Raw genomic sequence first — 15,727 nt, 5'->3', positions numbered from 1 at the left:
TTTGTCGGTCGTGGGGCTTGAACTCTGGGCCTGGGCGCTGTCCCTCAGCTCTTCAGCTCAAGGCGAGCGCTCTACCACTTGAGCTACAGCGCCACTTCCAAGCCCAAATCTCTAAGGAAGGCCTGGACTATGTGAATCCACAGCTCTTGGCCATTGTGGAGTTCTGGTACCTTGTTATACCAGAAGGCTTAAAGACTTGCATACCTTTTTTTTTTCACTTTAAGCTTATTTTATTTGCTTATTAGAGTTTGTTATTTGGCTGAAGTCCCCTTTTTCTTTTTTTTTATGCATGCTTTCTCTGTGTGTGTGAAAATACTGTACAGAGGGATTACAATTACATGGGCAAGATAATGAGTACATTTCTTATCAAGCATTGTAGCCTCCCCCTTTGTTTAGACATGCATACTTTAAAATGGAGACTATACTAGAGACATAGTCACTCTTCATCATATGCCAGGCTAGTCAGCTTTGTTTGTTTTGTGCCTGCATGGAAATAAAGAAGAGCAGCATGAGCCTACCTAAGGTCTTGGCTACATCCAAATCCTGCTGCATGTACCCAGTGCTCTTCTCTGTGTTTCCAAGAGACCAGTAAGCGCTGCTCAGGGCAGAGAAGACGGAGCCTCTCAGCTTGAGGCTGCAGGTGCCAATTTTCAGAGCAGCTTCTAAGACAACCACTGAGGCGCCATGGTGGCCAGCTGTCAGGAGTTCCTGCCCCACTACAGACACAACCACAAAGGGACTCTTGTCCAGTTTCATCTTCTGAAGCTGCTGATAAGTGGGCTCCAGGGAATCTGAAGGAAAAGGAAACAAGGAAATATAGGTTGATATACAAAGCAATCTTTTATAATATGTTCTAGAAACAGGTGACTTCTGTCTTTTTATTACCTAGTTCAAGTACAAACTCTTCAATCTAGCACTTCTGACTGCCCACTCACCAATTTGATTAGCTTCTCTCACCTCGCCCATCCAGCATTGTCCTCTGTCACTGCCAAGCACATAGGCCATGCATGGCCTTTCTCCTGGCTTTCTTCAAATTCCATGTACCATCATCCCTGAAGACTCTTCTCCCATCCTGTATCTTCCCTTCAAGTCTCACTTCTGGCAAGTCTTCTCAGCTCTTCCAGCTTTCATGAATTAATCCATTTATTCATTTATCTATTTATTTATTTATTTTTGTTGTGAGTACTGAGCCTTGAACTCAGGACCTTGTGTTTTTAGTTGGCTTGCTTGCTCACAGTTAATGATCTACCACTTGAGCCACTACTGCTGCCCAGCTTTTTTCTGGTTAATTAGATATGAAGTCTCCCAATCTTTTTTGCCTCAAGACTGGCTGACTTCAAACTGCAATTCTCTAGATCTCAGCCTCCTGTAGTTAGTGACATGTCTGACTTTCCAGCTCCCAGCTTGTCATCAATTCTTATGTCTAAACTGGTTTGCACTTTAGAGTTAGTATTGTATAGTTTGGCCAGCTATTTTAGAATTATTACACAACTGTCATTTCCCAGCTGACTCTAAAGGCTACTGAAGGACTATTTAATACTCAATTATAACCACATAGCAAATAGCACAACATGGCACATAAAAAATTATTTCACAATTACCATATAGGTGGAAGTCCTTAATGTGAGTGGCACTCAATAAATGTCAGCTAAAACTAAATTGGAATTACTGATCAATGAAATTTGCTCCTGTTTGCTCCTGGAGATGCAATATAAGTTCTATACCAGATCATTCTTCCTGGTAATACAAGGTCCATCACTGCTTCTGAAACCAGTATGTCCAAATAAAAATATTACCAAACAAAACCATAAGGTTTATTAAAGTAAGAGAGAAAACAGAGTTAACATAGATCTCAGTTTAATTATAAGCCATTTCTGTCAAGGTCAGAGGTCAGAGGGCCACACAGATTCCTTCCACTTACAGCGAGGCCTGAATGATGATGAACTCCAAGCTCTTATTCCTCTTCTCCCTCTCCTTTAGAGACAACCCTGCAGAACTATGAACTACTGCTCTGTAAGAAGATGGCCTTTCTGACCCATTTGTTGTTAGCTTTCCTGAAAATCTCTTGCAGATGAGTTGTTCTGCCACATACATGTAAAAAGCTAAAAAGAGGCTGGTCTCTTTAAATCCTTAATCTCCTTGTCCACAGTACTGCATTAAAATGTAATTTTTACAATTTATGACTTCTCAACTCTCTAGTAAGGAGCTCTCGTCTGAATCAACATTACCAGGGAAACCTTGAAACTTACTGGTGCCTAAAGCATTTTTTTCCTTCAATCAGATCACTAAACAGAGAACAAAGAACATTTTTACACCTGTCAAGATGCAAGCAGTGCATAGAACCAGTAAATGCCAGCTAACCAATCGGGTTAAATACAGGCCCAAGCACTCAGGAATTGCAAGAATAGAACAATACCTTAGAGACCCACCAGGAGCAGAATTTTGGTGGTGCCTGCTGATGGGTTTGGCAGCCACTGGTGAACACATCAGCATCCCACTGGCCAATTAAACAGAACAAAAATAATAGATTTTTAGAGCTGAAAAGACTTTGAAAATACCCTCATTTTAGAAATGAGTACTTATGTGATTCACCCAAGGTCTGATAGCTTGGGCCAAACCCAAGATAAGACCCATTGCAGGGCTCTGAGCCCAGACTGAGCCAGGCAAGATTCTAAGTTGCCAGCTATAGAAAGTGGTTCTGAAAAAAAATTAAAAAAACAAAACAAAACAGAAAGTGGTTCTGGATGCTTATAAGTAAAAAGAAACACATTGCATGGCTGGCTACTGGGAAGGAGAAAAATCCAGGCTTCTAAACCCATAGCCAAAACCATGCCATAAAAGCGGTTTAGTGAAGGCAGCATAATCACTGCAACTGGACACAGGATATCACAGTTGGCAATGCCAGCTCCATGGCTGAACACAACACTCGAAAACGGATGTCATTGCTGGCACCTACCACCTATACAATAAATTCTACACTACCCTCTCTGAACCTTTTAGCACTTGCTTCAAAGTCCCAAGCTGCAAAGGAGGGAGGGAAAATGTGGCCTTCAAGTTTTCAGCTTTCGTGGCAGGAAGCAGGAGCAGAGGTATGAGATGGGCAATTCCACATGTAGGAAGTGTGTTTGGATGCTCTTCCCCAAATGACTGATGGCTGCTCCAGATGGAGACATGCTTTCCACAGCAACATGGTGAGGTTAGAAAACGAGTCAACGGAGCCTCTAAAACTGGACACAAGTAACAGAAAGAAGAGGGAACACGGCGCCTGAAAGAGATGTCTGGGAAATTCCCTAAAAGAAATTCCCAAAAAGAAAATATTTGATGGGACAAGTTTTCACTGGATGAATATGAAATTAAAAATCTGAGAGATAAAAAAAAATCAAATTCCCATCTGTAGTTCACAAGAGAGAGAACATAGGTAACAAAGGGAGAGATGAACACTGCCAAAATAGATCATTGCAACTATGAAAATAGAACAATGAAACCTGTTGAAATTGCTTGGGGAAAGGAAAGAGTAAAGAGGGGCTGGAATGAATTGGAATGCATTGTAAACATGTGTGAAAAGGTAACAATAAAATCTCACTCCACTATATAACTAATGTAAGCAAATAAAAAATAAATAAGAAAAAGAATACAAGTGCATTTAAAGATAAATGCTAATGTGAAAATAACTATAAAACTGGTATAAAGGCAATGGATGTAAAGGGAAACTAGGAGGCTTCATGGAGGTAGAACTTGAGGAAAAAGTAAGACCTGGGTTTTGGTTTCTTCCCTGGGGAAACAGATGTCATTTTACCCTAAACAAAAGAGCCAGGGGAAGACAGGTGCAGAGAATGGCAGGGGGAAGGAACAAAGAGGTCTGCAGGGAAGGAAGCTGAGGGTAGTAATGGAGACAACACTGATCTAGGGTAGGGGCCCGTATTTCAAAGCTGCATGTCCTCCGTCTCTTTGCTTGTCAAATGTACAGGTCATAGTTGCAGCAATGGTTCACAAATGCACACACTCCATGTACTTAATTGTGTTTGTATGCGTATGTAAGTATACCTACGTACATATAAATGTATTTATGTGGTAAATATATACTCTTCTACTGTAATACACATGTCATTTTCACTATATGTAAATATTTCTTTAAATTTCAATGCCAAATGTCTTGCTATGGACTATAATAATCTCAGTAGTCCACATTCACTAATCAGAAGCTCTAATTCCCATTTCAAATGTTTTTGTTTTCTTTAAGATGGAAGTCTCTCTATGATGTCTAACCTGGTCACAAGCACCCAGGTTCCAGCACTCCTCCTGCCTCAGCCTCCCAAGGAGCTGGGACTACATAGGCACATTGCACCCCACCCAACAATTGTACTTGCTTCTGATGAATAAAGATGGAAAGGTAATTTTTAATGTACAAATGATTGAAAAGATTGTTCCCAACTCTATTGTTCTATTTTCTAATTCCTATTCTAGGGGAAACTTGGGCTATTAGCAAATGGACTAATTTTGTGAATTTCAGCAGCCTAGAAAAAAACAGGATTTTGGCAGTCAGTAGCTATTATATTGTTTTTCTTTCTAGAATCCATGTATAATGTATGAAAGAGCCAATGTTAAACCAAGTCCATAGGAACATAAAGGCCCTTTACAACACTGATTGATCAGTTGTTCTGCGCTTTTGAAATGTAAAGGCTTTAAGAGTTTAAGATGAACAAGTTACATTTCCTGACACTTGAAGAGCTTTTAAGAATGCAGTAAAGGCTAATAACAAATAATCACAAATCCCACTGCTAAGAGATACATGGATTTCACTGGTTCTAAGATGCAGTTATTCACATTTGCGTCTGAATTGGGTGTTGAATATCTTGAACTCAGTGGTATTTTAGTGGCTGACCACTTCCCTATAAGAGCTTTCAATGTTACAGCAAGCTGCATGATAGGAAGAATTGGGTCAGCAATTGCTCACCATTCTCTTCCTTCTTGGGTCTTGGTAATATATGAAATAATGGCACAGCTTTTCATCCTGAGTTTTTGGACCTGACTGTGCCCGCCTACCCCGGCGGTAAGTCTGGGGAGGTAACATCTAGGGAAGGTAACATCTGCTTAGAAATTGGAGGTAGAGAAAACATGGATATTTTCAGGAATACCAGAGTTTTAGTTGAGAAGAGAGGAATATCAGAGTTTTAGTTGAGAAGAGAATAAGAAACAAGATCACTGACACTAAAACTGAGAGAAAGTCATAGAAAAGGTGTGTCAGTGCCTCTCGGCCCAGCCCTTTCCACCATAAACACCAGATAGCTGGATGGTATGCATCCTTTCCCCAGTGAAAAGGAGAGGCCTGGCCTGCTCCTCAGGGCCTGTACCCCAACAACATTAGCAGTAGGCACTAACCTCTCCCAGGTAGAGAAGGGCAGAGCTACAGAGAAAGAATCCATGCATACTCAATAGACTGGCAAATGGCAGAGCTAGAACGACTCCAGTCTCATGGGGCAAAGCCTACCTTTCTAACACCATTTCAGACACAAGCCGAAAGAGTTCAGTGAGGGTAAACAATCCGGTAAATCTAAGTGGACCCAGCTGACCCTGAGAAAGGAATGTATCCCCACAAGCTGACCCCGAGAGAAACACACATCCCTAGCCCTTACCCACCTGCTCATAAAAGCAACGCCCCTGGATCCTCTGGAGCTCACAGAAACAACAGGTGATGGCCCATAAATATAATAGTCTTTAGATTACCAAATTAACAGGAGAAGAGAAAATACACACAAGAGAACCCTCAGCAAGAAGCAGCCCTGCCTGGCATCATTAGAGGAACAAATAAAGGTAAACTCAATCTCACTTCGTAATTATATTATTAAATCCATGGCTGGCAGTGGCGGTGTGCAATGCTATCCAAATTTGCTTAAACATTTATAGGATAAAATGAACTGAAATTGCTGAAAGACTACCTAAAGGAGAAATGGAAAATACCAAAGGATAATGAGAAAACACGTGAAACAAAGTCCAGATTTATATATATACTTATTTTATATTTTCATTAATGATTTAAGAGAAATAGGCTATATATGGTAACACAATTGTATCCACAGGAGAAATAGTTTAACTGATAGCTCATTTGTGAGCATAAGTGAAACAATATTAATAAAAGAAAAAAGATTTAATTCTGTTAGAAATATAGGAACAATAATAAAAAATCAAATTAGCTTTATTATGGATAAATAGCACATATTTATATGAAAACAAGAGTAGATTTCTATAGCCAGGTACCAGTGGCTCATGTCTTGTAATCCTAACTACTTTGGAGGCTTAAACCTGGAAGGTCTTAGTTCAAAGTAGATAGAAAACTCTATGAGATTCTATCTCCAATTAACCAGCAAAAACAGAGGCTGGAGGTGAGGCTTAGATAGTAGAGAGCAGGGGCTGGGGGTTTAGCTCAGTGGAAGGGTGCGCGCCTGGTGAGAGCAAGGCCCTGGGTTCGGTCCTCAGCCCTGGGGGGAAAAAAAACTACAATAGATAGTGTGAGGCCCTGTGTTCAAACCCTGGTACCAGCAAAAGAAAGTTCTGTCTTTAAAAATGATTTTGTGTATGTATGTGTGCACATGGACACATGCAGATCTGAGTACCTGCACGAGCTAAGCAGGGCTCTACCACTGAGCCATACCCCCAGCCCTAAAATAAAATCTTTTGAAACTTTACAAGGCTTGTAAGTCCTGGGAATTTTGTCTGCTTTCTGTTACATCTAAGAATTACAAAACAAAAACAACTGACACAACAGATCCCATCTATCTGTGGAATGTCCCAGACCACATAGCTATGCAGTAGTGGCAGAAACTGAGAAAGATGCAGGAGGCTAAAATAAACAGAGGGCAAAATTGTGCAGCAAATGACAGATTTTGTGAATTACAACCATACAACACAGAGAGGTCATTAGGATGTGGGTGATGCCAAGAACCCTGACAAGCAGCAGTCTCTATAAAATGTAATTAAGGGAAGCCCACCTGGAATAGGCACAGTGAATGCAAGGCTAAAAATAAACCAGATAAATTAAATTGCCTTGAGGGAAGAAAAATAATATTGGAGCGCCCCAGGCACCTGTAGGGAGCTTTCTCCAGGGTCAACCTCGGGTCATCCCACTCTATGATGGGAAGAGACAAGGCACAGAAAAATAACCCTTAGGGTGGTAGCAGCTCTCAGCTACTTTTTGCAGTACAGGGGGGATTTCTTTACATTTATCTAAACAAATTGCTTCAAAGGCAAAATGGTAAGTATGATTCTGCTGATATCAACACATATTCTAAGGCAACAGCAGACACACCTCAGAATCAAGAAGTGATAACTTTATGAACTAAATAAAACATGTTCTGTGGAGAGGAGAGTGGGGAAGAAATGAGAAAATTCTAGAAAACGGGTAAAGAGACAGGTTGATTGTGTTGTTGGCAACCCCCCTCCTCCTCTCCCCTCCCTAGCTCCCCTCCCCCTGCCCAGCCCTGGAGGTCCACAGCGCATCTGCTCTGAGTCAGAGTTTATTAACAGCAGGCCCCACAGTGGGAGAAACCATTAGGTTCCTGCAGAAAAGACTTGGCTTTGCATGGCTTATAAAATCACATGAAGAGAGCTTTCCTTACATCTTCCCCCCCCCAAAAAAAAAACATGAAATCCCTAGCTGTCAGGAAAATATCTTTTATAGCTATGAATTATCCAGAGACCAAACGAATACCATTTAGTTCAACTAATTTTCATTTAGCATATACCTTGAGCCAAGTTTAACATTAACCAGTATATTAAAACTATCTAATGCTGCAAACATGTTTTAAACTAGATAAAAATGTTCACTTATACCACCATCAAAAATTTTAAGTTCATTTTCCCATATATAAATTTCAAAAGGATACCATTAAAGATTCACTTGACCTGACCTAAGTATTGTGAGGCATTATTAGCATCTTCTATATCTCTGAACTTGCCTTCTGACTATCAATCCAATGGTAACAATTTGTACACACTTTTCCTCAAATCTTCTCAAGAGCTCATTCCTCAAAAAGCAATATTCCTGCTGGGCATGGTAGTATACACTTCTCATCTCAGCACTCAGGAGGCTGAGGCTAAAGAATCCCAAGTTCAAGACCAACTTGGGCTACCAAAGGAGATCCTGTCTATAAATAAATAAATAAATAAATGTTCTGGGTTAAGTATATAGCAGTAGAACACTTGCCTAATATACACAAAACCCTGCATTTTAGCCCCAGTACAGAGAAAAGGGAAAGAAAAAAAGTAATGGTCATCAAAAGAAAACCAATCTATTCTAAGCCTCAAAACTCCTCCAACTTCCTTGGTACCATTTTCAATCCAATCTCTTCTTTTTCCAGAATATCATTTGGAATAAAATAGAATAACAGAGAAATTATTTAAACTAGTATCTGTCTTAATTTTCTGTCCTTTTAATTTTCGTATTTATGTCTAGACAGCAAATTGGTCCATCCAAGAAAATCAATTTTCTTATACAGTTCAATAGAATCTTGAAACTACAAAAAAATTAAGGGATAGGTAGAATTATCTAAATAACCTAAAATCTAGACAAGTCAATTTCTTTACCCATGGCCATGGAGTTAATTTAAAAAAAAATCTGAATGTAACCCACGTCCACTAGTGTCCAGGCAAGTGGTCTTTCCACCATACTACTTTGTCTCTTTAACAACAGTCACTGGCAGCAATTCTTGATCTTTCTTTGTCAGAAATATCAGATGTCTGCATAGTAGTAACCTACGAGTCCCTGATACTCGACTATAATATCTTAGAAATGCTTTAAATTAATATTTGATCCAGTAATTTCATCCTCCTTACCTCTCATAGGAGACTTCATGGCAGCTTCTACCATCCCCACAAGAAGCTGGAGACTCTTGGGGTCTTGAGCCAGTCCGGATGCAAAGGCCGCCAGGGCATCGGCATGACGTCCTAGGTACTGGAGGGCAACACCCTGTCGGAAGTATGCCTGGAAACAAAGGGAAGAAAAGGCTTGTGTTAACACCCTTCACTCAGGAAGACAGGTGGGATTCTTTACAACAACAGACCAGCAGAACTCTTAACAGAGGAGAGTTTGGCTCAAAACCAGAATGAAAAAAAGCAACTGGTTTCTTCTGGTATCATAGGATGTAAGCATATTTTCTTTTTTTATTTTTATCGTCAAGGTTACAGTTACAGAAGTAAAGTAGGAAGTACATTTCTTGTCAAATTTGTTACCCCTTCCTTCATTTTTCTCCTACTTTCCCTTCTCCCCATTCCTTCCCCCCAAGTTGTACAGATCATTTCCAACATATTGTCTTGTGTATGCCACTGTTGCATTGGTTCCCCCCTTGCTAAGCAAAGTGAAATCCAAGACATGGACATAAGAGGTTTTTCTTTGTTGTTATTTTTAATGGACTATACAATTTTTTGTTTCTTTTGTATGTTCTTCCCTCTATGGTATATTATCCCCTGTTGTCACTGTATTTGATTTTGGTACCCTGGTATTGTATATATGTTCATTTGAATTAGGGAAGAAAAGGGGAACAACAAAATGGTTAGACAAAGGTAAGCATATTTCTTTCAAGTAGCTTATATTTAAAACTTCCATTCTTTTCTGCCTGGGCTAACCTCAGGAAACTAAGATTCAACAGATCATGGTTCAAGGCTAACCCAGGCAGAAAAGTCCATAAGACTGCATCTCCAAAACAACTACTAAAAAGTCAGAAAGGAGGTGTGGCTCAAGAAGTAGAGTACCAGCCAAGCAAGCAAGCCAAACAACCGTGAAGCCCTGAGTTCAAGCCCTGGTACTGGCAAATAAAAAAATGAAATTACTGGCTTCTTATTTAACCTAATACTGTTGCTCACAGTATTGTTTACAACACAAACTCAACTTTTTCCGTCTAACATACGCATAAATTGCGTACATAATATATAAGTGAAGTTTCTTAAAACTACTAAGTTTAAAGTATAATTTTATATCACTATTACACATATAGCCAATGAGAAAAAGCAGACACCTTTCAGGATTATAACATCTTATTTTACTTTTTAAAATAACACTTTGAGGACTTCAGACAAGCCACACAACTCAGGATTTCTATTGAGAAACAATCCATACACAGAACGAATACTCAAATTGTTATGAGCTCTTCTGGCTTCTGTTAGCTTAAACTGCCAGCAGCTGTTAAAACTCAGACCCCAGTCAGACAATAACCTGCAAATGCACTTTCATTACTAATTCATAAGATCACTTCCTTTCACTGGCCTCAGCCACTGTTTTAATCTTTAATGTGTTTACAGACATTTTTCATTACCCTTTTCATTTCACACTTTAGGTGGTTCCTGTAATCCAAGAAGCAGTATAGTGTACATTCCAATTGAAAAGAACTATGGCTTACCTAAGTCTGGAATTGCTATCTTAGTGTTAACATACATACATATATATACACAGACATACATGCATATACATATATGATATATATTTATGCCATGCTACTTATATATGTATATAAATATGCCAAATATCTATAAATGGTAATTATTATTTATAGAGAGACAAATGATGTCTATAGTTACTGATTTCAGGCATGTTTTATAAGAAACAAAAAAATCCTACAGTCTCAATTTTGATAGTCTCTCACATATTTGTAACGACACTTTATCAATCCTGAGTTCACTGAGATAGCAGTTGATTCCCCTGTGTGCCAAGTACAAGCACTGAGAAGCAGGTAAGCACAGTGCCATGTTCAATGTTCATCCCATGTTCCACAGAGTGGACCTGCTTTGCTTTCTTAGGACACTCAGAAATCTAGCGAGAGGGGGTAAGGCCAGACGATGCCTCTCATTCTTCACTTCCTCTCTTCAGGAAATAATAAAAATAAAAGGAGGTATAGGAGAGAAGACTCAAAGGTCTTCCTATCCTTTCCAGGATCCCCTATCCAACTTTAAAAGATTATTATCAGTTAATAGCTCAGTGCTGTCAGAGTGAAGTTCTGACAAATCCCCAGGGGCTCCAGACTCAGAGTGGGCTCTCCCAACTCTTCCCCAAACTTATTCTTTGCTTGTACAAAAAGTATCTAATAAAAGTGAGTTAGTTTCCTATGCTTTTGTGAAAGAGGTGCCATTGTGGAATTTACACTGCTGATAATAAAATCTGGCTTGTGGGTTTTGATGACTTAGTACAGGATCTGCTAGCCTGCATACTCATATCTTCATTCTCAGGTAATAAGACAGGAGTATTACCAAGAGCACACAATTATATCACAAAGTACAAGGGAATTCCAATAAATATTTTCATATGCAAAGAACATTAATTGGGTCATATCAGTACTTACCTACTCCCTACCCTCCTAAAAAAGGATCCTGGCAACTGGAGAATAACTGAGACCTCTCCTTGCTCTAGGCTCCCAGACAAAATCCAAACCACCTGACTAAAAGTAATTGCCATGATGGAATCTGGGGAGATGCCTCTGCCAGCTTTCTCCAAAGCAGAGGTCAAGATGTGCTGAGAGTCACGGCTGTTTACCGTGGCTTGGAGAAAATCGATGCCACGTCCTGTTTCCTGTCCACCCTCCCCGTGGATTCTGCTGGCTCATTGTTTCTTTTACCGTCACAGGTTTTTCGTGGACAGTAGCTTGCTGTGAGAGAGGGGCAAACTTGGATCATATGGGAAGGGGCAGAGCACTGGGTCACGGGCTATAGAAGCCAACACATGATATAGCTTGGATCAGCCTCTGACTGTATATACAGCTCACCACACCCTTGCCATGTGCTGGGCACTGCTTGTGCCAGAGAGGGAAGGAAAGGCACTGTGGATCAACCAGTGAGAGCAGTCTGCCCTGAGAACAGGAAGAAGAGAGACACAGGGGCTAGTTAATGCGCAGACTGAAGGTAGGGCGCCTGAGTTTTCAAGTGTTCTATGGTCATTCATTTACTTTCTGTGGTTTACAAAAGCAAAACAAGAAACCAAGTGGCCTCACAAATGAAATAAAGACAAGCCAATTACAAGAATGAGTTTTCATTCCTTTCCTCTTTGTTTCAATTACCATTCCTTAAAAAACTTATAGTGCCAGCCACAGGTAATACCAAGAAACTAAGGCAGGACTGGTGCCAGTCTATAGGGGAAGGATATAAAAGTTAGAAATGATTTTGCCTCTGGCTGCAGTAAATGTTAACTGAGACAACTCTAGTTATACTTCAGCAGTAACAAAATGTAACTAATGGCTAAAACATTTACAACTTGTTGTTAAAATTGTTAATATTAGTAGCATTTGCTTTTTATTACATGGCCATCCAGAGGGCAAAAACACTGAGAGTAAACAGCTAAGACAGTAAACTATTCACCCTGCAAGTGCCCCTGGAAACAGAGTCCCTGCTTCTAGTACCTATTTCTAGCCACAATTTCAGATGTCATAGAACCAACAATAGCCCAACACCTACTCACCTGGGTCCAAATGAGTGAGAAAATAAACAACTGTGCTCAGAGGAGCATTTGCATTTCTAACAGGAACTATTTAACAAGTACAGATGAGATGTAATGATTCATAGGATTGACATCCTATATTCCTATGGGCACTGTATAGTCTATTTCCTAGTTAAAGCATTTGCTAATAATGTGCCTTTTGATTTTGATCTAATCGAATGTCAAACTTCAATATTTCCAAGCTATCTTTTACAATTTATGCTTGAATTTGTTTTACATCTTCTGAAGAATAATTACCTCCAGCTATAATGTGGACCAATAGGGGGCCAATGTATGCTTTCTATGTCATCATTGTCTTTCTCCATCAATGCTCGTAAATCCCTTGAGTGTTTACCAAATGTTCCTTTGTTGCTTAAAAAAATGAATAGACATGGTGAAGATGGAAATGATTTATAAATTACCACAACCAAGCCAAAATGAAAATGAATACAGAAGGCCCAAACCACTGTAACATCAGTGTGTGTGTACAACTATGTTCAACTGTGTTGGAAGACAATAAAATTAGAGAACAAAAAAGGTCATGTACAAAGAAATGCATATGCATAATTTGAGATTTTTTTTATTTTTCGGAGAATTAAAATCCTTGCTTACTGAAAGTATCGATCATATTTGCCTATTTGTTATCTTACATAGCTGACTTTCCTGGCCTTTGTTAGGAAGGTATTACATGGACAAGTAAAAGGCAACCTGTATTACCTAAAACAGACACCAATCATGAGCAAATTGTACATATACACATGTAAATATAAACTTCTTTACACATGAAAAGACAGCCAGAATCCATATGCTGACAAAGTTGTCACACTCCTGTATCAAATAGGCCTGGGTAGAAATGAAGAAAAAAGTAGCAGAAAATGCAAAACAAGAATCTATCAGTAGGAATCTATCTGTAGGACTATGGAACACATCTTCCTTTCAGAGACTTAATCCTAATCGCTCCTTACTAGAATTATTACAAAATTATCTGAGGTCTAAGCCTGACATTTGTCTTAATATTAAAAAGGGCCCCACGCCAGGCACAGTAGCTCATGCCTATAATCCTAACTAATCAAGAGGCTGAAATCTAAGGATCACAGTTCAAAGTCAGTCCTGGCAGGAAAGTCTGTGAGACTCTTATCTCCAATTAACCACCAGAAAACCAGAAGTGGTACTGTGGCTCAAGTGGTAGAGCACTTGTCCTGAGCTGAAGAGCTGAGGGACAGTACCCAGGCCCATAGTTCAAGTCCAGAGACTGACAAAAGGAAGAGGAGGAGGAGGAGGAAGAGGAGGAGGAGGAGGAGGAAAAAGAACAACAACAACAAAGAGCCTGGCATTGCCAGCCAGACACAGTGACTCACTTGTGTAATCCCAGCTATTCAGGAGATGGAGATCAGGAGGACTGCAGTTGGAGGACAGCAAAAAGTTCATGAGACCCCTACCTCAACCAAAAAATGAAAGCTGGGCACAGTGACAGGCACCTGTCTATCATCTTAGCTACAAAGGAAGCATAAATAAGAAGACTGAGGCCCAGGTTTGCCTTATCAGACCACAAGACCCTACTCAAAAATAGTAAAAAGCAAAAAGGGTGAAAGATATGGCAAAGATTATAGCAAGCACAAGGCTCTGACTTCAAACTCCATTACTGCCAAAATAAAAAAATAAAAAAATCCCCGTATTGTCATATTAGTCTTGCTACTATATAAATTATCATACATCCTTTGCACAGATATGCAGATATTTTATTTCCCCAAACCTTTCTAAGTCATCCATTTATTGAACTACTCTGTATCAGAAAGTGTGCTGGGTGCTTTCCATAGTCCATCACTGACCTTCATAATTCCCTGAAAAGAGGTGGTTACAACATTGGCTCCAAATCACACATCCACAAACCCAGACAACCTTTCCACCACACTCTTTCCACTAGTCCATACCACCTCTTTGATAAAGAATTAATAGCGTGCAATTAACCTCTAAACCAGCTTTTTGTGGGTAACTCTTGTACTTGTAAAATTCAACTATACAGGCAGAAATGAAGGAAAATCAGAAATGACACAGAAAATTTATGAACATGAATATTTAATCTCTATTCCATTAGCAACCCTTGATTGTAGAACAATTTTTAATGAATTAGATGGAAGGAAAATTCATTTCATTAACCTTTCATATAAATGTATTATTATTGAACCAAACAGGCCACTGTACTTGCAACTCAGTTCGATGTTAATTAGATTACAGGACTAGGCTTTAAATCAAAGAGAAACCAAAGGAGCCGTCAGCAAGCTTCTTAGCCAGTGCTTGCTTGTTCACTGGCTACAATACAATTTGCTGTGCTTCTTTTATCTTCTGATATTTTCAAGTGAGTTTTCTCTTGCTTCTATTTGCTGACACTTTATATTAAAAATAAGAAAAAAACAACTTGAGAATCAGCAAAGAACACATTTTTCACATGGCAATGTGTTTTACCTGCTCAGCTAGGAGTAATCATTTCTACCTGTCCAGAAAACTACACTTCGATTCTTCACTATTTTTTTCTAGTCTGTCTTATTGTGTGCTGAAAGCATATGCAGGAGATTGAAGGCTATTTTAGAAACCATCATTATTTAGTTTGGAACCCAGAGTCAGAGGGCCCAATGGCCTATACATAATGTTCTCACCAAATTTGCAGCTGCAAACTGTTTTCCTCTCCACTGTTGGCTTTTAGTACATTCAGATCAATTTATAAAGGAAGTCTGCTCTCAGTTCTGATTGTTTCATTTATCAGCAATTTCTTTTCCCACAATTAATTTTAAGTGAAACGTATCAAAGTTGTTACAAAGGTGACACATTTATGGGGAAATCACAGTTTGAAAGGAATTCAAAACTAGTAAGATGTTAAAGATAAAATGCTAACCAAGAGTTAAATAACTCTGTAGGAGAGATTCCGAAAGTTCCAGTGTATGTGAGATTATAACATGTGTGGGCATCGTCTGGAGTTTCTCTGTCAAGCTTTAAAAGTAAACAATGAATGAAGTCTGAGGGCCTAAGAGTAATGGTTCTGAACTTTCCATATCAGATGCTGTCTTTCCATGGGTGTGGCATAGGAAGTGTGTGTAAAGTCATGCCAAGAAGAAAGCCAGGGAATTTCCTGAATTTTCTCCAAGAGATCATCTGGTTTCAGCATGAGTTCTGTGCCCTGGCCCCTGTGCCCCTCCCTCCACCCCAGCACATAGAACTTTCTGTTTCTCCCTCCCTCCCTGCCTCCCTCCCTCCTTCTCTCTCTCTCTCTCTCTCTCTCTC

General features: G+C 39.5%; 1 protein-coding gene across 1 annotated transcript in view; it reads right to left on the bottom strand.

Moving 5' to 3' along the window:
• The window catches only part of Ttc28 (tetratricopeptide repeat domain 28), a 480,228-nt gene that overhangs the window by 212,242 nt on the left and 252,259 nt on the right, over positions 1-15,727 (bottom strand). The window contains exons 5-6 of the mRNA XM_013014273.1: positions 8,830-8,977; positions 519-791 (exon numbers count right to left, since the gene is read on the bottom strand). Of these exons, the coding sequence (XP_012869727.1) occupies positions 519-791; positions 8,830-8,977 (421 nt within the window). The remainder of the gene's footprint in view (positions 1-518; positions 792-8,829; positions 8,978-15,727) is intronic.

This window comes from Dipodomys ordii, unplaced genomic scaffold, assembly GCF_000151885.1.
Source record: "Dipodomys ordii isolate 6190 unplaced genomic scaffold, Dord_2.0 Scaffold23, whole genome shotgun sequence".
Lineage (NCBI taxonomy): Eukaryota > Metazoa > Chordata > Mammalia > Rodentia > Heteromyidae > Dipodomys > Dipodomys ordii.
This window is presented reverse-complemented; position numbering and strand designations above follow the sequence as displayed.